This window comes from Ambystoma mexicanum, chromosome 2p, assembly GCF_040938575.1.
Source record: "Ambystoma mexicanum isolate Mex_15411 chromosome 2p, UKY_AmexF1_1, whole genome shotgun sequence".
NCBI classification, from domain to species: domain Eukaryota; kingdom Metazoa; phylum Chordata; class Amphibia; order Caudata; family Ambystomatidae; genus Ambystoma; species Ambystoma mexicanum.
This window is the reverse complement of record NC_090923.1, coordinates 1415472514-1415497293: the sequence shown is the minus strand read 5'-3', so window position 1 is coordinate 1415497293 and position 24780 is coordinate 1415472514. Positions and strand designations below refer to the sequence as shown.

The following is a 24780-nucleotide window of genomic DNA, read 5'->3' as shown; positions in this document are numbered from 1 at the left end:
GCCACATTACATGGCATCCGATGGCACAACATTGAATGTGTTGCAAATACTTAGCTTTTGACGACAACAGCTAGCACACGTTGTATGCACCCGCCATTGGATGGCAAAATCTGTCACGTCATTAGAGACGTGGAGCAAAAGAGGCACGGATTTCAAGTGCACAAGACGGAAAGCAATGACGGACTAAATAGAAAGCTTAGGGCACAGAGCAGACGAGAGCAAAAAGTAGAAAGAGTTAGAGCCTCTGACCGATAATAGTAACTAGTAGGAACGGTGTGCTAGTTTAAAGGAATAGAAGAAGAGATACAGTTCAGGGATGATCATAGCTTCAGTCCTTATTGCACTCGCTGGTTACATGTACCATAGAAATATTTTTATGTAAAAATAGGTTTATCGCAAAGGAGTTTCTAATAACGCTTCTTAAACATGTTTGCCTAGGGAGTATGCTGTTGAGGAACGAGGAAAGTTGTGTCCCCATATAAAACATACTAATTAGGTGCACATTTTTGGTGGTCGGTTCCCTTCTTTATTTGTACCGCTACCAGTGAATGTGTCTTATCATAAAAACTCTTAATAAACTGTTAAGGTCATACTGGCCGAATGCAGCTAGGAAATAATTGTGCAATCTATCAGTAAGTATCCTATTACTGTTGGATAGGGTTAAAATGATGTATGATTACTCAAGCCCCATCTTCAAATGTATGTAGGAACTCAGAGTTGCGGTCATCGGCCTAACAACTCTTAGATTAGTCAACCGGTTTCAGGGGAGTGGATTACTCGCCGCCTTCTTCAGGACGGAGACATTTTTTGAACCTGGTTTGTGCTATATACATTGGGGCGTAGACAAGTAGTGGAAGCCCATTGACTTCTACTGTTAATACCCATATAAAACATACCAACATTTAGCATTTGGATAGCTCGGTCAGACTGCAGTAGGTAGCCATACTGCAAACCGTGTCTCCCACTGGAGCACAGCCTTCGTTATTACTTAGCAAGTGTCTCAATTTATTCTTGGTGCAAACCTTATAAAAACGGCTGTGATCAAGACAAGGGTACTGTAACCACAACCAAGGCTGAAAATTGAACAAATATCCCTGCCACAGCACTTGGCATGCAGCATCAGCGACCACATGATAGAATTGAGAGAGAAGACTCAAAGAGCACTGCTGGATAATTACAATCTCTCCCAGGCTCCACTTACCCAATGAAGTGGGGATACTAGCATCAGAAATGTTATTTGTCTTTCTTTCAAAAGGGTATTAGTCTTAACATCTGTGGAACTACTGAAATGAAACACATAGGGTATTCACACACAAAACAGCCAGAAAACCTACTTTACGGTATGCTCTTATGGCAGGATTATGGGTAGAGTGCGCAAATTATTATCACCACTAAACTATTGGCAATAATTGTCATGCGACAACTGTAGTAAATGAACTACGCAGTTAGCCAATGCAATTCCACAAATGAATTAAAGAACCAACTTTGAGAAACACTTTCTAATGCCTTGATTTTCTATGGCTATGAGCAGTTGAGGAGGGGTGCATTTATTTCAGCAGCTTCCCCCAACATCCAGAAACAGACTTCCTAAAGTTATATGACGGACTTGGAGATGGTGAAAATATGATTAAGGCAATGACCGAGTAACTCTCGGAGGTACTGGTCCATCATTAATAGTATGCAAGTATCCTAACCTCAGATTCAATCCAATCCAACTGACGCCAACATATGGACTGACTTTTTTGGTAAACTATACAAAAAAAAAAAATCCTCTGAAGAGTGGAATTCCCAGTATGGGACAGAGGTATCTATTCAAAAATATAGGGAGAGTAATTAGGAAAGCAAAATCTACGACCACTCCGGGTCCAAATCTTCTGTCCTTTGCCAATTTGAAAAAAGTGATCTGGTAATGTGGTCTAAAGTCCTTCATATACTATTTAGTGACATATGCATGAAGAAGGTGACTGCGGCTTCCTGGAAAATGTCTTGTGTATTGTTGATATACAAAAAAGGTAACCGGCTTTGTCCAAATAATTATAGGCCAATCACTCATGAATATAGAATCTAAAATATTTGCTGCACTGGTCCTGGACAATTTAACAACATGGATTGATCAGAATTCTACTCTAGTGCAGGCAGACAGATTGGATTTAGGAGTAAGATGGGGACAGATGCTGGGGGCCTTTTAATAGCCCAACGTTTCAGCCATATCAAAACTAAAAACTATGGAGAGTTTATATATAGCTGCAATGGACCTTACTAAAGCATTGGACTTGGTGGATCGCCCCGAACACTGGCAAACCCTAGCAGCGTTAGGTATCGATAATGGGCTACTCAATATAATCATATTTCTGTACACAGATACAGTCATGAGTGTAAGATTAAATAATAGGGGCCCGATGTCTAACTTAATTGAAACCCAAAATGGTCGGAAATAAGCCTGTAGATTAGCCGCAATTCTTTTCATTATATATGTATCACAGGCAGGAAAGGCATTAAATAAGGGAGGTTTAATTGCTCCAAAAATTGGTGGCGTTTCCATAAAGCTGGTGACAGACGCAGATGATTTTCTCTTGCTTGACTGCACTAAGATCGGTCCGCAGAGAATGATAAAAGCTTTCGAAGATTTCATTGCAGAAAGAAAATTGGTAATTAACCCCAGCAAAACAACAATATTCTATGCTGGCAACAAAAGAGTTAGACCATCCTCATTTGGGATATGTATTTACCAGCACACATTCTTACATGGACCAGAAAAATGCAATGTTGATAGAAGCAAAAGAGTAAACAAATCAAATGAGATCTATAGAAAGAAAATATGGTAAATTCACCCTGGATCCATGCATTAAATTCTATAGATTATTAACATATGGTTTGGAATTCTTACCCAATGAACTTGGTCTGTACCCGAGACAAATGGAATCACTGATATGGTGGAAAATACTTTATTTTATTCCAAAATGTATCCCTTTAGATTCACAGAATAATGTATGCTAAGAAATCAGCCTTGCTGAGAAAATGTTTAATGGCTGGGAAGGACGTCCAGTATTTAAATGCGGAGATGTAGGCGAATTTCATGCAAACGCTGAAAACCACCTGTATGAAAATTCTATCAGATATTGGTCTTTCTCTTGTAACCCTGATTAGTAAACCAGGGAAGAAAAAATATATCTTTTTTTTTTTTTAAATGGTATGGTTGGTTAGAAAACAATGCAGTCATTTTGAATTCCAGACTATACAGCCAAGCAATCTCCTTTTGGACATGGTTTCTGAGGCCTGAAGCGTATTAGATAAAATATCCTTCAAGACTATATAGGAATAAGACCATGCGCTTCAGGTTTAATGTACTAAACACAAACCAGATCCTCTATATTCGAGGTGGGGCTGACATGGATTTGAAATATTGTCGTTTTTGTAAACAAGGAGCTACAACGGAATCTTTAATGCACCTGCTTTTGGTATGTCCTAATCTACTTCTGCAGAGAATAGACTATCTTGCAAGGTTTGTCAAAGACCAATCTGTTGTAGATAGAGAAAAGTTGTGTGGAGAAATGCTGCATGGGGACTTTGAAAATAAGTGTTAATGCATTCTTGCAGAATGTACGTTTCGTCACTTAAGGGTGCTTACTTCTTGTTTCTGTGCTCTCAGGAATGACAATTGGAGTATGCAGTGCGTAAACTATGGTGATGAACGCAAGAGACTTTCACATGGACATTTCATAAGGTGTTGGTTATAAAAGTGTGGAGTAGGTGGAAGAAGTCTCACAAAACCCATTGCCACTGGATGTGAAAACCTGGTAATTGAAATATATGATAACAATTTCATGTTGATGTTTTAACCAGGTATCTGTAATGTTTGAATACTTTCTATTTTATTGAGTTGTATTTTACTGAATTCTGTATGAAAAATCTTGTACAGTTTTGGAAAGGTTTATATAAACCAAAACAATAAAGGCAAAATAAATACATACATTTATATATCGGACTTCAAATTCCAAGCCTGACCAGTTCCCACGGCTTTCAGGAATAAAGTGAACACTATCAACATACCAGTCATCAGAAAATAATGTAAAACATCCCATGCCTTTCAAGGCCCATAATACTAGTCTCCAAAAACGCAACGGAAGAATTATCCATTCACAATCTAGCAACCCTGGGATAACAAATTAAAACCTAGCAGTGCCCCAAGATCCCAAACTTCTGTGCCTCAAATCTGCTGGCCTCCAAAAACGAACCAAGAGTCTACTGTCCCCTTGAAATTATTTTAACAGCTGTCAAAGGGATCCTAGTTACCACCCAAAATGCAACCTGGCCTACCACCATCACATGAAGCTGGCTAGCTGACTAGCCCTGCTTGTGGAACTTCCAATTGACATCAAAGTGTATATTTATATACACAAAACAGGAGGGACGGGGGAGGAGGGGTGCGGGGGGGTTTGGGAGCCTCCCTACCAGCACGAACATGGCCCATTGACCGTTCTTGGGTGAATGGCCCCGGGGAGTCTCAACCAAGTCTTTAGGTCACTGTCCCTTTCACAGAGGAGAAATGTCCCTGCATATCAGTCTTTGTCCTGCCCTGGGGCAATTCTCCTCTGAACAAGAGTACCAACAGCAAACTCAGACACGTGTTTTGGCCTAGTCGGGCCTCATCAGTGAGGTGGAGCTTTGCCTCTCTAAAAACAGTCAGCAAGGGTTCCACGTCTGGATTCCGCTGGTAACATAGGGTGAGACCAAAGTTACTTAATATGCAAAACAGGGGGGGTGGTTCTGGGAGTCTCTCTACCAGCACGAACATGGCCCATTGACCTGTTCTTGGGTGGAAGGGCCCCGGGAGATATTCTCAACCAAATCTTTAGGTCACTTGGTTGAGACTCTCCCGGGGCCCATCCACCCAAGAACAGGTCAATGGGCTGTCAACTGAGTCAGGACAGCAAGATTAGAATAGAATATGCAACTTGCAGGCCGACTCCCTGTAAGAGGAGAGTCGACCTGCAAAACAATTAAAATACACTTAGGATCACAGACAGACAGACAGTTCTTGGGAGCAATTCAAGAGAGTTACAAAATCCCATGTGAGCACCTGACTCCATTAGAAACCATGTGGGTACTAGCAAATAAATAATGGAAACCAAACCCTATCAATACACTAGTTGTAAGGAAATTGTAGTTTGGGTGTCGCCGTGCAACCCAAGATGTCGGACGCTTCTCTAACGCTCAACAAATTTGAAAACGGAGCTTGCTGATATAAAAGCTGCATCTAAACATTATGAACTAGAATACACATGGAAATTGATTCACTAACTAATACACTGAGTTATTAACAACACACGGTCACTTATCTGATTTTGTTGATGAAGCATGAATAATTGAATTATCTTAATTCCTTCATATTAAGCCCTGAAGAGCACAGGATCGAAACACGAGATGGCTGGGTTGTCAGTGAAATGTTCAAGTGAATAAATAAAACGATATATTACATTGCATGGATGAATAGATTGTGAATTATCAGTTTCTATGGAGTAGACCGCCGCTAGGAACCCAATCTGGGTACTAGACAGCAAGAATGTATAACATGTGACCCTGCCCTCAGGTGAAAAACAGCCACCAGAGGGCAAAAATAGCCAGGGCTAGATATCTCAAGTGACTCCATGACAACTTTTACTAAATATTGTTATGGCATTTATATTGGGACACTGGACATGTATATATATATATATATATACACACACACACACGCAGCTAATAATTAAATGATACAATAAGAACCACTGGAAACTTCTTCATAGCAATTTAAGAGATGTACAAAACTCCACATTACACTAAATCCAGCTGAATTCCAAACGTCCCGCATATTAAGAGTGCACTGTTAAATACATTTCAGGCAGAGAACCAGTTTTCAGTGAGTTACTACTACCATTTAACTTATTGTCTGACATCCAAGTAAACGAGCTGTAAAACAAACTTACCACCTAAAACTATTTAAAAACAGGCAGCATTCAATGCTGGGACGGGCAATAGATTCAGCAAGTCATCTCGTCACACGCATGCAGGAATCCCATTAGTAATGTGTTTAAAAAATTAATAGTGAGCATGACATGTCTTGTTGCGGCGTGGTGGAACAATGCCTTCAAATCACGCGTGAGGAGAGGGATGTGACATGGCTAAATACTGCCATAGCTGCATCCATCCACGAATGCAATATTATCCTCCCGTTACTCAGAGCTTTTGTTTTAGACTACGATAGTTGTTACTCTGCAATATGTAGGAGCCAAAATCTAAAAACGAACAAGCATAATGAAAAATTTAAAAAGTCTGCCTTCTCAGTTTCAACTTGCCATTATTTACACGGCATGTAGCTACATGTTCACTGTGCTCTGAAAGAAACATACATTTATATTTAATCAAAAGCGAGGATGTATTTTTTTCCCCCAACCACACATACATACAGTGCATACAGTGAAAGAAGTCAATGTCAGTCAGTTAGGTACAGCGCGTTTACAATAGGAAGACAGGAAGAGGCAGGCCTGGTGATGAAGGGGTAATATTGGAACATAGAATGGGGACAGGAACAAGGGGGCAAAACAAATACTCTAATAATGCCATGTTTAGGGCCTAGGGCTAGTATGATTTACAGTTGTCATTTACGCTTGCATAAACCGATCAGATGTTTAGCAGGAGATACAGTTTCTTGAGAAAGTAAGGTGAGGTGGGGGTAGCAAGTAGACTGTGCCAGATTTCCACTGATGGGGATGAAGCCATTAGCTAGTGGGGCGCAAGATCATGAATGGATTTGAATACCAATATGAGCGATTTTATATTGAGAGGCCATCCAGAATACCAACGGTGAGGCGACCATGTGGGGTGGCTAGGTGGGATGGTTGGAAAGGATATTGGTGGAAAGTTGGGAACTTTGTTGAGTCTGCTGTAGAGTACTGTAGTGATAAAGAGTTGTTGTTGAGTGTTGTCGCGTAGATACAATGGAAGACGCTGGAAAACTGCAATAGTAGTAGGTCACTATCAAAAGTGAACCCCCATGGATCCGAACCATGGGGTGGGAGTAGGTGGTGGTAGAAGTCCTTGGGGAAGAAGAAGATAGAGTAGGATCATAGTGAGGCACTAAATAAAGCCAACCAATGGGCGGGTAGAGGGGAGGCATTTGGTTACTATTCAGAAATGGGAGTTGGCCAAGGGGACGATTTGGGTTTCGTCAGCAAAGAGGCGAGTTTTGGAGCCAAATTAAGAAATATATGTAAGCATGAGGCACTGATAAGTTCAGCAAGGATAGGGCCTTGCGGGAAGCCGACAGGGAGGATGGGTTGGCGTTTCATGAGAAGGAAATAGGAGCAAGGGAGAGGAGGCCACCTAGTAAATGACTGTTGCCTTGAAACCAAGGGAGTAAAAGGATAAGGTAGGGAAGGATAAGCCACAGTGTCCATGGTGCAGAGAGGTCAAGTAGAATATGGTTGAATGGGAGAGGTGAGTGGTGGGCAGTGGTTAGCAAGTTGGAAACGTGGGAGGGTGCAGCATCAGTAGAATGTTTCAACCCAGAAAAAAATAACTAATTGGATGGAGGAATACCGCAGAGGTAATGTATAGCAAGATAGTTAGCCGACTCCAAGAATATAAAGTGCTGGGGGGGCGAGAGGGACATATATAAGAGGAGGGACTGGCAGTGGTTTTTTTTGGTATAGGTATAACTGGCTATTTTGTTATAGAATGGGAAGATCACAACAACAAAAATGTAATAGAAAAATTAATTTAATTAAACACTCGCGTTTAGTGCACATTTGTTCATGGCATAAACGATTCGGGAATAATGACATGCCAGCATAGAACAAGATGCCTTCAGGGCATGGTACAACTTCGCTTTCCAAAATGTTATTTCATGGTATCAGAAAAAGTTTACATGCAAACAAACACCCACTTTATCAAGTCTAGCTCACTAAAAAACACACCGTGCGAATATGTCAGGCTGACTAAAGGGGGCCACTGTGGAGAAGTAGCTTTTGCTCTTGAAAAAGTCCTCAAAAGAGTCTTCTTAGTCTTGATGTTTTTAGTACTTTATATTGCTTAGAAACTTGAACCTTTTGAAAGTCATTCCATCTTTACAAAAAAAAATACGTTCTGCGCCTGGAGTTAGAAATGAATGAAAGGTGACCTACCTGAGGGGTGCCCATGGTGGCAGGTGGTTCAAGTTGAAAATGGAGGCCTGCAGGCCTTAGTAGGGAAGAATTCAAGGGGGGTGGGCAGTCCTGCACACATACCCCCAGCGGTGGTGGGTGCTTCTGCGAGCATTGAATCAAAAGAACACGGGGTGCTGAGGCAGAGGGGCGCTTAGAGCGGGCTAAATTCACTGGACTCTGCAAAGATGAGTTCATGGATGCTCGTGCAAGCAGTGGATGAATAGGTGCTGTTGCAGGTTTACCATAACTTAAGTAGCGCTACACGAGCGTCGATAAGCACCCCGTGCTGGGGGGGGATACTGCGGATCCTTGCAGAGATGATCTCCGGGTTCTGGATATTGTTGCAAGAGCCTGCTGGCACAAGAGAAGGCTGCTGACACCTACCTGCTGGTAGGGAGGTTAGAAGGATGTGGGACATCAGGGCACCCTGGGTGGGGGGATTCTGCCACATGTCCTTGTAGAGCTGGGCCGGATGGTGCTGTCGGTGGTGTAGAATATTTAGTTATCCATGGGCTATCCTTTGCTGTTCGTTTATTTTTGTGACTCCTACGCTTTGCCTGCACCTGAAAGCAGAGAGGACTGGAGGCTGCTAGAGGACTTGTAGAGATGGGCTCTTGGGGTGAATGCTGCAGCAGGTCCCTTCTCATATAAACCCAAGGGGTAGAACACTACTGCAGGTACCCGCAAAAAGGAGTTCATGGGTAGTAGCATGTTACCGCAGGTCTCAACAGATCGTTCCGCTGAGCTTTATGTTTTTGTAGGTCCCTTACCATCCCGCCGCAAAAGACCGGGGGGGGGGGGTGCTGGACGCTGCTGCGGACGATAAGGAAGATTTGCTCCAGGCGGGGGCAGGAAGTTGCTGTGAAAATCACCTCAGGGCGATCCTGAGGGGTGTAGCCCAGGCGACTGGCTGGGCAAAATCCCCGAAGAGAGCGATTACGGCTTCTGGATAGGATTCCTAGATAGTCTCGGTGAACTGGGTGCTGCTGACTAGGGGATACAGGCCGCTGTAGGGATGCTCTTCATCCTGCCTTTTTCATGGCTGGTCTTTAACACTGGCTGCCTCTTAGGCTGTGTGAGCACTGCTGCAGGGCAAGGGCAGGGAGGGGTCACCCTTAAGACAATGGGGAGAGTGGGAGGGGAGCAGCAGGGGGATCACCAGGCTTCCTCTGCTCCATCACAGGAGGAGAAGTGGGGGCTTGTATCTTATGGACACCGATAAAGGACTGGAGCGGGTACCCCCTCCCGTCTCTCCGCATAATGAATGCAGGGCAGCAGCATGCTGGCCATCTTAGAACAGATGGTTCAAGTTTAGACCACCACAATCCTGAATAGTAAAGGCAAGTACAAAGCTGAAGCATTCGTTATTTTGAAGTCGTTTATTACATTTTCAATACTATCATATATTTTGACATTTCTAAGAAAATAATTATTATAACGCGTTGATAGAAATCATATATATTCAGATAACTATATTAATTCCTACTATTTTCTGCAACTTTTAACCTTTTAAAGCTTTAGGTTAAGTTGTTAGTAGGGGAAGAACGACTTTCTAAAATGGACTTTGCGTTTGCACAGAAGTGGTTATTGGCTGCAGATGAGCTCGCCCGTCTTCTATGTCTACGGCGAGATTCACCGTTCTCCATTTTAGGGCGGAGCGGAACTCGGACTGCAGGACTTCGTGTTCGGCAATCTTCGGCTACACGCCCACCTCATCGATTCGCCCTCGGGGCAACCAAGCGGCCGTGGTTCCGAGTATTGCCGAACACTTGGCCCTGCATTCTGCCACGGTCGACGGATATCATGCCGATATTGTATAATATACGGTTCCCCACTGAATGCAGGACCCGGGTGTTCGGTAAACTTCGGAAACTCCAAAAAGGAAATAAACTTGGGTTGCTTAGTTGGTCCTTTCCTGGAGTTCTGGCACTGGCAGCAGGAAATCATACGACCAATGCTTTAAATGGAAAAAAAGAAGTGCAGGTACCTGTTGGTGTAGTTCTCCATTTCACGTTTTACGTATGTGTAGTGGCCCTCAATGAGTACAGGACACTGTAGTGGTAGGAATATATATATATATATATATATATATATATATATATATATATATGAGGAATGGGGACTGAGGGCAGTACTCACATTCAGGTCCTATGGCCCATGCAGTTAGCTTCACTGCACAATATTATGCTGGGGTATTGCATACATGCCAACATTCAGATGCACCTGGGAGGGAGATTTCCACAGGGAAATCGGGAGACACACATTTCGCGATAGGAATGCATTGGGGCTACAGTTATTTTAGGTGGGAGACTGAAAAATAGCAATATTTTTCACCTAAAAATCGGGAGTCTCCCGCCTAAATCAGGAGGGTTGGCATGTATGGTATTGATACCCCCTGCCAGCTGGAGCTTCACAAGGCTGCCTGCAGCCATGCAATTACGCTCCGCTGTGTGCAGGGATCTGTAGATGAGGCAGACTTTGTAAGAGGGCTGATTTCCCTCAATCAGGAGGAGCGCCGAGGCCCAACCATATTCTGGTGCCTGGCTCCAATTCTGCCATTTAACCGTTCTGTGCTTTCCGCGCATTGCCGAGATCTCGCATGAGGAGTCCCCACACAACTCCTTTTGTGGAAAGGCTGGTTCCTAGTCCATGGCAAAGTCTGTTAATCTAGTTGGCTTCCTTCTTTCCTGTTTGGGTCGGTTCTGGTCAGTGGCTGTTTTGGGGGATTGAGTGGTTGTGCGGGATGTGTCGCATGGGGTTTGTTCTGCTGAGGTTGCTTCCCCGTATGGTTCTCTAGACCAGGGTGTGAAGCTTATGTGTACATTTTCATTTTTGTTTTCTTCTTCCCTGAGCTCCATCTCTGGTTGTTGACGGTTGTTGGCTAACTCCTGTGGCTCATGGTCGTCTCATACTCCCATGGAGGGGCAGGTTGTGGATGCCGTTTTCTTGTACACGGCCACCCTTTCCAGGTTCCACATTCTCCCATCACTAGTGTAGACATGGTTGGTTCCTTTCCGTGTGACTTCGATGGACTTACTGTATTTGAAGCCTGTTGCAGTGTCTTTGTGGGTTAGGTGTATCTTCACCAAGTCCCCTTTGTTGACCTGCGTGCGATATGTTGCTCTGCATTTGTCACCCTGAGATTTCATGATCTCCTTGCTCTTTTGTAATCTGAAAACGATGTTGCTCATGTCGATTTCGTTGTCCTCTCTAACTTTGTGTAGCCATAGTGGCACCAGCGTGGATGCGGCCCTTCTCCCTCTCAACATCTGAAATTAAGGTATGATATGATATGATATGATATGGTATTTGTAACGCGCCTATACACAGGTGTTTCAAGGCGCGACGAGGCAGGGAGGGGAGGGACAAGGGGAGACAGACAACGATCCTACTAGGCCAGGTGTCATTCAGATCGCGCAAGTGCAGGGGTGGGGGAGGGGGAAAAGTGCAGGGGGAAGGGGAGGGGGGGAAGTGCAGTACAAGGTAAGTGGCGTAAAGTAATAAATAAATAAATAGGGCCAGCTGGTGGCAAGTGCGAGGTAAGTGCAGAGCAAGTGCAGGGGAAGGGGGGGCTGTAGGGATACAGAGACAGTCCCGCAGTGCAAAGGGGTTCCAGGGCATCAGTGCAAGTGGAGAGTGGCTGGGCCCAGGACCGAGGCCGTTAAGAGTGGTCCAGTTGCAGGATCAGTGCAGTTTCAGTGAACAATTAATTAGCTGTTCAGCAGGGGAGAGGGAGAGAGAAAGCAGAAGCAAAGAGGAAGGTTTTGAGGTGCTTCCGGAACCGGAGATGGTTCTCCTCAAGTTTCAGGGAGGCAGGAAGGCTGTTCCAGAGGGAGGCCCCTGCCGCGGAGAGAGATCTACCCCCAGCTCGATGCTTCGAGAAGCGGCTAACCCTGAGGGAATTGGAGGCGGATGAGCGAAGGGCTCGGGAAGGAAGATATTTGGGAAGAGAGAGTTGAAGGTATTTAGGACCCAGGCCCCAGAAGGCCTTGTGGACAATGCAGAGGGTTTTGAACTTTATCCTCGCAGCCACTGGGAGCCAGTGTAGAGATTTCAGTCCTGGAGAGATACGGTCCCTGGGCTTGAGGCCAAGGACAAGTCTCGCAGTTCTGTTCTGGATGAGTTGCAGAGGGCGGAGAGTGGAGGCAGGCAGGTTAAGATAGAGGCTGTTATGGTAGTCCAGCTTCGAGAGAACCAGGGCTCGGGAGACAGTGAGCTTCTGGGGGAAGGAGAGGAAGGGAAGAATACCTCTGAGGAGGTGCAGCTGGTAGTGTGACCTCTTGGCGACGTCAGAAATATGAGGAGAGAAGGAGAGTGTGGAGTCGAAGATGACCCCAAGGTTTTTTGCCTTGCCGGTAGGAGCAGGGAGGGGGCCAAGGGAGGCAGGCCAGAGAGCTGCAGGGAAGGAGGGAGTGGGAGTACCGATGAGTAGAATCTCAGTCTTACTGGCATTAAGGCAGAGGTCATTGGCTACTACTGTGATGGCATTTGGCATCAAGCGATGTGCTGCCACAGCCTCTTTGATGATTTTGAAGGGATTCGTTCCTGATGCTTATGCCAATTGTAAGGCTCCTTTAATGAATCGGTTTGCCTTTTCTACCAACCCGTTGGCTAGTGGGTGATACAGGCTTGCTCTCAACTGATGGATATTGTGCTTCTTTAGAAAGCTTTCCATATCTCTGGAAACTAGTTGCACTCCATTGTCTGTTACAATCTCTTTGGGGAGCGCTTCTCTTTGAAAGACGGAGCTGAGCACTTCTATGACTGTGCCCGTGGTGATGTCTGGCACAAATTCTACATCAACCCACTTGGAGAGGGTAGTCCACCATGACTACCCCATACCTGTTGTCACTCGACATGCCGTCCAATGGGCCAATAAAATCCAGCCCTATTTTATGCCAGAGGGCGTGAGGGATTTCTGTGGGTATCATGGGTGCTTGCCTCACTTTTAGACGTTTGCCGCTGTTTGTACATTCATGGCATCTTTCGATCATTGCCCTTACTTCTTGGTCCATTCCAGGCCACCAATACGCGTTGCACACTCTGCATCGTGTAGATGACCTGCATGTGCTCTACACAATATCACCTTGCAGATGCCTCTTGGAGGAATTACTTGGTCGCATCTCATTATTAGACCATTAATTTCTGTGATTTCGTCGCTAACTTTCCAATATGGTTGCAGACCTTCCGGGACTGCTCTCTCATTGGGCCGACCTTTGCGGGCCCTTTCTGCTACTCGGCCCAGGGCATTATCATGTATCATTTCCTCTTGCCAATGAGACTCGCTCATCTCCATGAAGTCTTTGTTTCTTAGATCTCTTATGGATGCCACAACACATTAGTCTTCCAGGAATGTAGTGCCCAGGGTACTTTGATCCAGTAACCTGGACATGCAGTCCGCTTGGGCGTTCTTCCAGCCTGCAATGTGGGTAATCTCATTCGTGTACTCTTGCAGTTTGGCGGCGATTCTTGCTAGGCGTGGTGTCACCATTTTTGTGCCGCCGGGGCTCAACATGTGCACCAGGGGTTTGTGGTCGGTGACTAGGCAAAATTTGGTTCCCCAAAACATACAACCTGAAATTCTCCACAGCCCAGGCGCACACCAGCATCTCCTTCTCGACCGCAGACTAGTTTTTCTGTGAAGTGGACAGTGTTTTTGAGGCAAAGGCAACAATGTTCTCAGTGTCTCCCTTTTTTTGGGGTGGGGTGGCACCCAAGCGGTATGCACTGGCCACTGTCGGTATGTACGGTTTGAGACACGGTGCATGTAGGATTCTCTTCTTGATTTTGGCGAAGTCCTTGACTTGTGATTCCCACGTGTGCTCTGCACCTTTCCTCAGGAGCTCCCTCAGGGGAGATGTGGTTTTGGAAAATCTGAGAACGAATTTCACGTAATCCTCTGTGAGACCCAGGAACGACCAAAGTTCATCTTTTGAAGTCAGGGCTGGGGTGTCAACTATAGCTTGTACAGGTTTTTCTTGGGGCTAACCCAGGTATTCTACTTCGCTAGCTCCAATTATGCACTTCTCGTGACGCAGGTGGACTCCTGCGCTCTGCAGTTTGCCAAGTACTTCTCCTAGCACTCTGTCCTGGGTTCTGTGTATTTGCCGTACACAAGGATGTCATCTTGGAAATACGACACGTTGTTGATGCCGTGCAGCAGTGAGATCATCATTCTTTGAAATGCTGACGCAGCGGATGACAAACCAAATGGCATTCATGTGTATTGAAATGTGCCGAATGGCGTAATGAATGCGGTGAGTGGGCGTGACGCCTTGTGCAGATCTATCTGATGGTAGGCATCTTGCATATCGAGTTTTGAAAATACTTTTGCTTCCTTCATCATCCGTATGATTTCATTGATGCTGGGCAAGGGGAAACTGTCCATGACCACCTCCAGGTTAAGGCTGCGTAGATTTATGCACACTCTCAAATTGTTGGAGGATTTCTTCTTTATGAGGACCACTGGGTTTAGCCTTCGGAGGACTTGACAGTCTCAATCCTTCTTTCCTTGACCATTTTCTGAAGCTGGGAATCGAGTGCCAACCTTGCTGTTGCTGGAACGGGCCTGACCTTGTCCTTGACCGGTACTGCATTGGGTTTTAGGTGGATTGTGTGCACATAGTATTTTATTTTCCTGGGTGTTTTGGAAAACAACATGGGGAATGCACTTCTCAGATCCCACACTCCTCCTGAGGAGACCAGCAGCACTTGTTCGTCAGTGCTGGGGTCTAACCGGATGCTCAGTTTAGGCTGGTCGTCCCATCCCAGTACTGCTGGACCCTCGGTCGAAAAGTAGACTTTTGTAATGGTGCACCTATCCTTGAATTCGAGTTTGGCTTTTATGTAGCCTAATAGGTCTTCGGTGGCTCCCCCGAGGACTGTGGGCTTTTGCTTGGTGCTTCTAATCTCGAACAAATTGCGTCCCATCATGTTTTTCTATGTCTGGATGGGAAGGATAGTCAGGTTGGACCCTGAATTGGCCATGACACGTGTTTCCTTTCCATCCCCTCTCACCACGCAATGGGGTTTCTCCCTCCTAGCTCGATATGAGTTAACCATGATTACCATTGGCTTATCGTCAGGTTCTTCCTCATCGCTCGTTCCTCTGTCTCCCTCAATGTGGGTGACATTCTTTTCCCGTCACATGCAGGTTACGGCAACGTGGCCAAATTGCGTGCACTTGGAGCATTCTTTGTTCCTTTCAAGACAATCTCGATCGTTCGCCAGGTGCTTGGTGCTGGCACACCTGTAACACCTAGGTGCATCTCTCCACTTTGGTCCTTTCTCTCTGGCAGCTTCTTGCGGCTGTCTGTCTCTACGCCCCTTCCATCGGACAGCCACCATTTCAGGTGCGGGCGACAGCCCACTTAATTCTCTGCACCTACTCGAGGTCTTCTCCTCGGCCCTCTCTATTTGTGTTGCCTTATCTAGGTCCAGTTCCTTCTCTTGAATGAACTTGTCCCGGACTTTGCGGGCATTGGTGTGGACCACTTACATGTCAGAAATGACTTGCTCCACGTTGTCCCCGAATCTGCATAGGGCCGCCAGTTCTCTCATCCTCATGATGTCATCATTGACAGGTTTGTTACCTTCTTGTTTCCTTGTATAAAACTTGAGTCTGTGGAGGACCACATTTTCTTTGTTGGAGAACCTCTTAATTATGCAGTGTACCACCTCTTTGTATCCATCATCTCTTTCGTCCGTGGTGGACACAGCCTTCAAGCCTGCAAAAATGCACTGTCCTTCGACCCCCCATGTCATTGAGTAACATGGCCTTCTTCCTGGCCGGCGAATAGCCTGTTCCTCCCAATGCCTCCAGATACGTGGAGAACAGTGGCTCCCATTGCTGCAGGTGTGCCGGGGGACTGGAGGGAAGCGGGAGGTGGCATGGCACCCTGCATGGTTCCTGCGTGGGTGTTTTCTGGTCCTCATCGCCAATTATGTACTGGCCCTCAATGAGTACAGGACACTGGTGGTAGGACGAGGTGTTTATTTTGACACCTGACACATAGAGGGCAACATGGATATATATTTATATGTCCAGGAATGGGGACTGGGGGCAGTACTCACAGTTCAGTTCCTATGCCCCATGCAGTTAGCTTCACTGCACAGTATGTATGCTGGGGTACTGATATCCCCAGCCGGCTGGAGCTCCCACGTGGCTGCCCTCAGCCATGGAATTACGCTCAGCTGTGTGCAGGGATCTGTAGATGAGGTAGACTTTGTAAGAGGGCTGATTTCTCTCAATCAGGAGGAGCGCAGAGGGCCGACCGTATTCTGGTGCCTCGCTCGGATTCTGCCATGTATCCTTTGCGCACTTCCAGCAGTATGCTTAACATTTAGTCTCGTAATGACCCTCTTTGTGCTCCTTTATAGTTCTTTCTCAACCCTTATCCCCCTGCCGCCATTGCATATCACCTCTTTGCACAGCACCAGGCATATGTACAGCTGGCAGTTGGCAAAAACCATTGTAAATTGCAGAACAATGATACAAAATGACAGTATTGGGTCATGACAGGTAACAATTATAGTCATCTGTAGATGTGAAAGGTGATGTAGAGAAGCGGAGCAAAGCTACTGTTGGCTGTAATAGGCTGCAGCACGCTTGAGGCGGTATGCGATATGGGGATGATTTACAAGTATTTTTCAATGGAAAAATCCCATTGAGAAATGCTTTGTAAATCAGGCCATGATTGTACCGTAGTGCCAGTATTTTATTTATATATTTTCATTTTATTGTTTGCTTGTTATGCGCGCATACAGCAAGAAAATACTGTTTCAAAGCGCCCACACGGCGATTACAAACTCAATATTTAAAGCAGTGGAAGGAAAACAAGAACAAACCTACTATGCCTTGTGAGTATTCAGAACGTGCAAGTGCAGCAAGGAAGAGGATAGAGGAGGTAAGTGCTGGGAGTCCAAGCTCATGGGTGAGCCATAGATGAAGCGCTTGGAATGTTGAGTGCTACACAGCCTGGAGCCATGTTAGGTGTATGTGTGAACCTCCAGGCTGGAGGGTGTGCCAGGCAAGTGGTGAGGGTAGACAGAAGTTGGGGCGATATGGTGTAGGAGGTCAGGGGCCCAGAGGGCCCAGTGATGCATAAGGGCCCCGGACATCGAATCACAGCAACTGTGGGATTAGCAGAGGACGGAAGAAGGGAAGGAGGAGGTAAAGAGGAAAGTATTGAGGAGCTTCCGGAATTTAGGAAAGTCTTGCTCCAGGCGCACATGGTGGGTGAGGCTGTTCCATAGGAGGGAGCCAGCTGAGGAAAGCGATTGGCCACCCACCTTCTGTTTAGTGAAACACTTTACACACAAAGAGTTGGTGCCAGAGGAACGAAGTGGCCTAGAGGGAGAGTATTTAGTAAGATAAAGTTGAAGATAGTGAGGTCCCCAGGCCCATACAGCCCTGTGGATGATGCAGAGGGATTTGATTTTAATCCGTGCAGCAACCGGGAGCCAGTGAAGCCTTTTTAGGGCGGGAGAGATGCAGTCCCTGGGCTTAAGGCCAAGGATAAGTCTTGCTGCCCTATTCTGGATTCGTTGGAGGGTGGAAGAAGGTAGATTCAGGAAGAGGCTATTGCAATAGTCAAGCCTAGAGAGAACCAGGGCTTGGGTAACATTGAGCCTCCGGGGGAAAGTGAGAAAAGAGAGAATTCCTTTGAGAAAGAAGAGTTGAAATGGGACTTTGTGGCAATGTCCTAAGTATGAGGGAGGAAGGAGAGAGAGGAGTCGAACATTACTCCAAGGTTTCTGGCTTCAGAAGAAGGAGCAGGGGCAGAGCCCAAGGAAGAAGGCCAGAGTGAAGGGAATAAGGAAGGCGCAGGGATCCTGATGGGAAGGATCTCAGTTTGACAGGCATTGAGGCAGAGATTGTTGGAGGTGCACCAGGACTGAATGGCAGATAGGCAGTCAGGGATGATGGAGGGTGTAAGAGGATCAGCAGGAAGTTTGAAAAAAGAGTTGTGTGTCATCTACATAACACTGGATGTTGGCAGAAAAGGAGGGGAGGCGTGTAAGCTGAGCAAGGTAGATGTTAAAGAGCCAAGGGGAGAAGATAGAACCCTGGGGGACACCGCAGGTGGCAAAGGAAGTAGGAGAGAAGTTGCCCAAAATTACTTGAGAAGAACGGTCATTTAGGAAGGATGTCAGCCAGTCCAGTGCCGTTCTGAGATACCAAGGGTATTGTGGATGTCATGGGTATCAGGCAGGTAGTTGGGGCAAGCTGGGTGGAGGCTTTGCACGCCTGGCATAGGCACACAAAGAACCCATAACAAATCCTTCATTTCATTCCTTCCTAGTGTTTGTAGTAACTTCCTGGTTACCACTTCCTGTTGCCAAACAGGAAGTGCATGATAACTCATGAGCTCTCTAGTGTTTGGGTGTGGCTGGCTATATAAGCCACACCCAAGATTCTTCCAGTGCTTCGTGTTGCTTACTGTGAGCTGTACCAGCAACACACTTTCCATGCTCTGGATAATCCTGTTTCTGCTTACCTGCTCCGGATCATCCTGCTTCTGCTTACCTGCTCTGGATCATCCTGTTTCTGCTTACCTGCTCCCGATCATCTCAGGTAGATCCTCATAACTGGGGCAAGAATGTCAAGAGTATTGGGGATGGACAAGTGGAGGTTGCTGAGAGCAGAGTCAGAGACAGAAACTGAGGTAGGAGCTGAGGGGGGATGAAGCTGGAAGCGACCCAGGAGGGAGGAGAGAATTATCTGGCCAGGAGAGGGGTGACTAGTGGGGGGGGGAAGAGTCATAGTGTATGAGGGCATCCATAGTGTGTCCAGCCGAGAGGTTTGGACCAGTAGGTAGAATGGAGAGGGAAAGAGAGGTGCAGAGGTCAATGAATAGAGTGGATGCTGAGCCAGGGTAGTCCAGTTGGATGTTTAAATCACCCAGGAGGAGGAGGTTGGAGGTGGATGAAAGGAAGAACAGAAATCGGCCGGTTCAGAGAGGAACAGGGTGGTGGCGCCAGGAGGAGAGTAAATAGTAGCAATAGTCAGGGTGAAACTGGGAGAGATGACCAACCTGCAAACCAGTCTCTCAAAGGAAGAGTAGAGCTGAGTGAGTAAGATGGAAGCAGGAACCCACTCAGAGAAGATTAAGGCAACCCCCAGCGAGTGCAGTGAGGTCGAGGCTTAGAGATGATCTTAAAGCCGTTGGGGAGTAGGGAGTCAAAAGCAGTGACTGAGCAGGCATTGAACCATGTCTCGGTAAGAGCGAGAATGTCAAGGTCAATGTCTTCAAGAAAGAGGCAGATGTCAGCAGAGTGTTTGTTGGTTGAGCGGGCGATACGAGTCGCCAGGTGGCGGAGGTCTCTGCCTTTGAAGGTTTTCTGAGGTGGAGTACAGGGGCGTGGTACACCAGTCAGAATAGGGATAGAGAGAGTAGTAGGGGGAGATGCAGGAGAAGGGAAGAAGTTAATGAGAAAAGGTAGGATGGCAAAGAGAAGGAGGTTGGGTTGAGAACCCTGAACCAGGATAGTGCCAGTATAATAGACATTAAAGAAGCAACTTGAAGATGAGAAGCCGGCCAAAAGGACTTCCCACTTGGTGCCACCGTTATTGTGAGAGGATGTGGAAGTAGAGCGAGTAGAGATGAGATGGGGGGTCCATAGATGTGGAGAGGGGAGCGAGAAAAGGATATCAGTGAAGACCTCTCTGTAGGAAGTGCTGACATAGGTGTCTGCAATGGGAAGGCCAGGGTTTGCACTCAAGATGTCTTTTTGGTGCTTTTTATTACCGGACTTTGTTAGAAAGGAGGGTCAGGTAATAGTGTAGCAGTTAGAGAAGATGGGGAAGCTGGAGAGGGCCATAGGGGCAGAAAAGGTTAGTCAAGGAGTGAAAGAATAGTGGCTGCACAGCACAGTTCTAGCTAAACTCACCTGGAGGCCTAGTGGAAGTAGTCACAAAGGCATAAATGCAATCTGAAAAGGAAATAGAATTTTAGGAAAAAAGAGGTGCACAGAGGTAAAAGTACACACACCTAAATTCGATTTTTCGAAAAGGGGGCACAAATGAGAGAAGATGTAGGTTATTTGAGGTAAGTGTGAGAAACCTGACTGTGTTCTCCCAGTAAAACCTTGAGAATCCCTTATTCAGGTGGCAAGGACATAGACATCGCTGTTGGATCCAGTTCCTGGGGGTGGACCAATGGGGGAGGATCACCTGTATAGGGGAACCCGGGTTGTGCTCGGGAGAGTACACCAGGTGAGATGCAGTATCATGCCAGAGAAGGAGAGAAAGGCGAGACATCCGAGGCCTTCATGGGCTGTATTGCATCTGCCTCCCTTTCTTGTGTTAGATCCCTCCGGCCCAGATACAACAAACCATCTATATGTAATCAATCCCCCAAGGCCCCAAACCCGGTTACATCCAAAAAGCATAACTCCCGGAATCTTTGTTTCACTGGTCTCCATTCGAGTACTCCCTATTTTTGTTCTTGCTGTTCCTCTCAGTATAATTTTCCGCCTTCCCTACTTGATCAGACCAAACACTACCATTCCCACAATCCCCATTGTTCATCATATCATAACCCCAGCTATTCCCGCTTACTGTGCAAACCCTACCAATCCTGGCTCCCTGATTGTCATTTCTCGAAGTCCCAACCTACTATGACAGAACACTATCGTCCCCACAATCCCCTATGTTCTGTTCTTTATCCTGGTCATTCTCGCCCATTTAACAAACCCTCCTTCACCTACCCTTCTGAGAGCACCCCAAACCCAAATACGAAGAATATGATTCCATACAACACCTCTTTCCCTTCTGACTCTGTAGATTGCTCTGCCATTCAAACGTTCTCCTTTTCCGAAACAAACACTCAAACACACCATAAACAATGGACTATTGTTAAGCCTGGGTACCTGACATGTCCCAACCCGAGGGTCAGGCAAAGTCAGGCAATTAACTTGAACCACACACACCTGACGGCCCTTCCCTTTCCCCACAGGGATAAAAGATAGAGCCGGAGAGTGCAGTACGAGCAAGGCGAGCACAGCAGACCACACAACGAGATGGCTACCACGCAGCAGTTCAAAGGAAGGAGAAAGGCAGCAGGAATCGAGAGGGTGGCGAGGAGAGAAGTGATCTTGCCCTTTTTTCGTCCCAGGCCTGCGGAACCTTCGTGGAAGAGAGACTAAGACCGCAAACAATATCACAAGTGTCCTGCAGCAGATATCAATGGTTCACGGGGCAAGCCTATGCCAATAAGCAGGAGCGAGGGGAAACTCCCACGCCCTTGGTACCAGCCTTGACTCCAGAGAAGCCACAAGCCAAGCGGTTCGACACGACTGGTGAGTCGAGAGGAGAACCGATAAGAACCGAGCTTCGGTGAGTGAGAATCGCAAAGTGGCAATTTTAGAACCAAAGCTAATGAACTTTGAATGAACTGTTAAAAGTGTGTAGTGGAGACCAGCTGCAGAGGGAAAGCGGCACCACATGGGTGCTAACTCGAGAGACTGGTCTAGCCCCATATGAGAGAAACTACAAGTACCAGAAGGCCATAGAAGGGCAGTCGTAATAGGTCAAAGTGGTCATATAGAGGGTCAAGCAAAAACCTGTACAATCGAAAGGCTTTGATCTACCAGCAGTGTAAGGTGAAGGGAAGAGAATCCCACAGTGAAAGTGAACATTGAGAAACCAAGGGAAAAGAAATCCTGCAAGAGGGGTCCGAGCCCCACCGACAGAGATCCAGGAGTGAAGCTGCAAAAGTTGATTGATAAAGGAACTGTGATATATTTTGGAATACGATTGAGAGAGGTCAGCACCCAGAAGAGGGGGACCCAGGGGTGAAACCATCACCCAGCAAATGTTAGAAAATAACTTTCATTTGTTAAAGGAACTTTTGTTTTGTTGATTGAACACATCAGGTCCTTGAAGGCTAGAGACTTTCAAGTGAAACGAGACTTGGCCATTGACGGCCCTGATAACTGAAAGCTTGAGTGTTAAAAGCTGAATCTTGTGCTAGAAAAGCCCAGGAGTGTGTCCTGAGAGCTGCCATTGGAACTGCCGTCTCATGCTGCAGAAACCAGAGACTGTACTGTGCTTCAAGCTCCCATCTTAGCCTGTGTCCAAAACGTGGGTGAGGGAGACCCAGGCTACTGCATCCTGACATATTATTTGAGAATACTTCTTTCTTTTCTTGAGAACTATCCCACACCCCTTTTTGTATTAGTTGTGAGGTTTGGCAATAGGTTTGTATAGGCCCTTTTATTTTTGACACAACACCAGTAGGACTGCCTTATATTCATTTGATGGTCGACATCTGCCTGCATCTTAGATTTAGGTTTAGATTAGGCGTTTTTCCAACCAGAATGCCACTTGCATTGTTCAATAAACACCCTTGAACTGTGATCACTTGTGTCTGTCTTACTTGTTGTCACCATGAGTTCCTCACACAAGGAAGGCAGAGTACATATGACAGTGAATTGTTCAGAAAGATTGTATCAGGCTGCTGGTTCTGAGGTGATAATCCGGTAGAAGAACTAGAAGCGTAGCTGTAGAGTTTTTCCTACCAATGTATCCCTTTGTATTTCTAATCAAACTACAAAGGAATCAATTAGCCGAAAGATGGGATCACTGCATCCGTTGTTGGAGTGTTCAGACACCGTTGACTGTAGGAGAGGAAAGACCTGATATCAGAACAAATAATCTCTCAAGAACCAGAACAAGAACAGGGCACCAGAAAGAATGCAAGAGATTTACATAAATACCAAATCAAGAAAAGAGCAATGAGGTGAGATGGATATGACTTATCACTGTGGATCTTTAGGAAAAACACTACCGAGGAACTCATACACCACCCAACCTAGCCCTAAACCCCGCCGGCATGAGGACCCCTAGGCGGAAACAGACAGTCTCTAGTCCAAGGTGCTACCCTGACGAAACGAGGACGCCTGTCGGCCTATGCGCCAATTATCACAGTCTCTAGTCCAGGCGCTATGGAGTTTGGGTTGCGCAGGTTTGCTCTAGGCAGTAAGGGAAGGGAAGCCAGACCCAAGGTGATCAAGAGAACGTTGGTATCTTTCAGCAGTTCACAGGTGGGTCTCCTAATTGCAGACCAGTAGTGTGTAAAAGGCTGCAGCGTGCGAGCAGTAAGGTTTCGTAAACTGAAAGGAAGGCAGGTCGGTAGACGGTCCGGAGTCAGCAGCGTGCGAGCAATGAAGGTAACGCAATCCGAAAAGCAGAAGCAGTTCGTTAGACGGTCCGGAGTCAGCAGCATACGAGCAATGAAGGTAATGCAATCCGAAAAGCAGAAGCAGGTCGTTAGCCGGTTCGGAGTCAGCAGCGTGCGAGCAATGAAGGTGATGCAAATCCACGAAGAAGAAACAGGTCGGAAAGGCAGGCCGAGGTCTTTCACAAGGGAGGCTAACACAGGAAAATGAAGGTCAAGGTGGGTTACGAACAAGAGCACAATTCGTGCAAACACTGGCCTTGATTCGAAATCAGAAGCAGCAAGTGCGGCAACCCAGAAGCGTTATAACGGGTGACCGTGACCTCGCTTGGCTCCTCTACTGCAGAATGCAATAGCATTGCGCTTGTGGAGAGGACACCACAATCGCCATGGTAACAATGCTGTGTGAGTTCTGAGGCGGCTGCGGGTGATACGGGTACTGAACGTTGTGAAAGCTTGGAGAGGTTTTGCCAGATGGCATAGACGACAGAGAGCGTTGGTGGTGTGCTGGGCTAATCCTGACAGTTTCCCACCTCAAAGAAGACCTCCCTCTCCGGGACCAAAAGTCAGAAACCAAGAGAGGGGCGTGGACATTGTTCGCAGGTTCCCATGTTCTATCCTCAGGCATGTAACCCTTCCAATCCACTAGATACAGCCGAACCCCTCTCCAAACCTTAGTATCCAGGATGCGGCTCACTTCATACTCATCAGATCCTTGCACGTTGAGCGGGGAGGGACACAAGGGCAATCTCATAGAAGGAAGACAAGGTTTCAGTAGAGAAACATGAAAGACCGGATGGATGTGCCAATTGTCCGGTAGCTTCAACCATACCGCCACAGGGTTGATAACAGCTGTAACCCAATAAGGGCCAACAAAACGTGGTAGAAGGAAATGACGGGCCGGAATATGTAAATTCCGAGTCGCCAACCAAACCCGTGAACCCACCTTGTAAGCGGGTGCAGGAGCCCTATGGCAGTCCGCCTGTATTTATTGCTGCAACTTGGCTTTCTCTAACTGAGAGAACACTCCATCCCGAGTCTTGTTTAGATCACGCAAACACGCACTGGCAGCAGGGCTGGAGGCCGACAGGATCGGATGTATGGGAAGTGTGCGTGGATGCCATCCGTATATAGCGAAAAAAAGTGAGGTTCCCATAGAAGTATGGACCGAGTTATTGTATGCAACGTCAGCCATATCTAGTAAAGCCAACCATGAGTCTTGATGTTGCACAGTGAGGCACCTTAAGTATTGTTTGAGTGTGGTGTTTAACCTTTCCGTTTGACAATCCGTCTGTGGGTGGTAAGCGATGGAAAAACGATCCTCGATGCCCAGGGATGTAGTCAGGGCACGCCAACAAACGAGACGTGAATTGGGATCCACGATCCGAAACAATAATGTGGGGAAGACCGAAAGG

The 24780-nt window shown here is 46.5% G+C and overlaps 1 protein-coding gene across 4 annotated transcripts in view; it reads right to left on the bottom strand.

Annotated features, from left to right (window-relative positions):
• Positions 1–9389, bottom strand: part of LOC138567567 (zinc finger protein 585A-like) — a 166331-nt gene extending 156942 nt beyond the window's left edge. For 3 of the 4 annotated variants that reach the window (XM_069645919.1, XM_069645918.1, XM_069645916.1), the window contains exon 1: positions 8163–9389. Coding sequence is in view for 1 of the 4 variants with exons in the window: in XM_069645916.1 (XP_069502017.1) it covers positions 8163–8378 (216 nt within the window). In the remaining 3 variants the exon portion in view is untranslated. The remainder of the gene's footprint in view (positions 1–8162) is intronic. The other variant, XM_069645920.1, reaches the window with a different exon arrangement.
• Positions 9390–24780: the final 15391 nt, after the last annotated feature.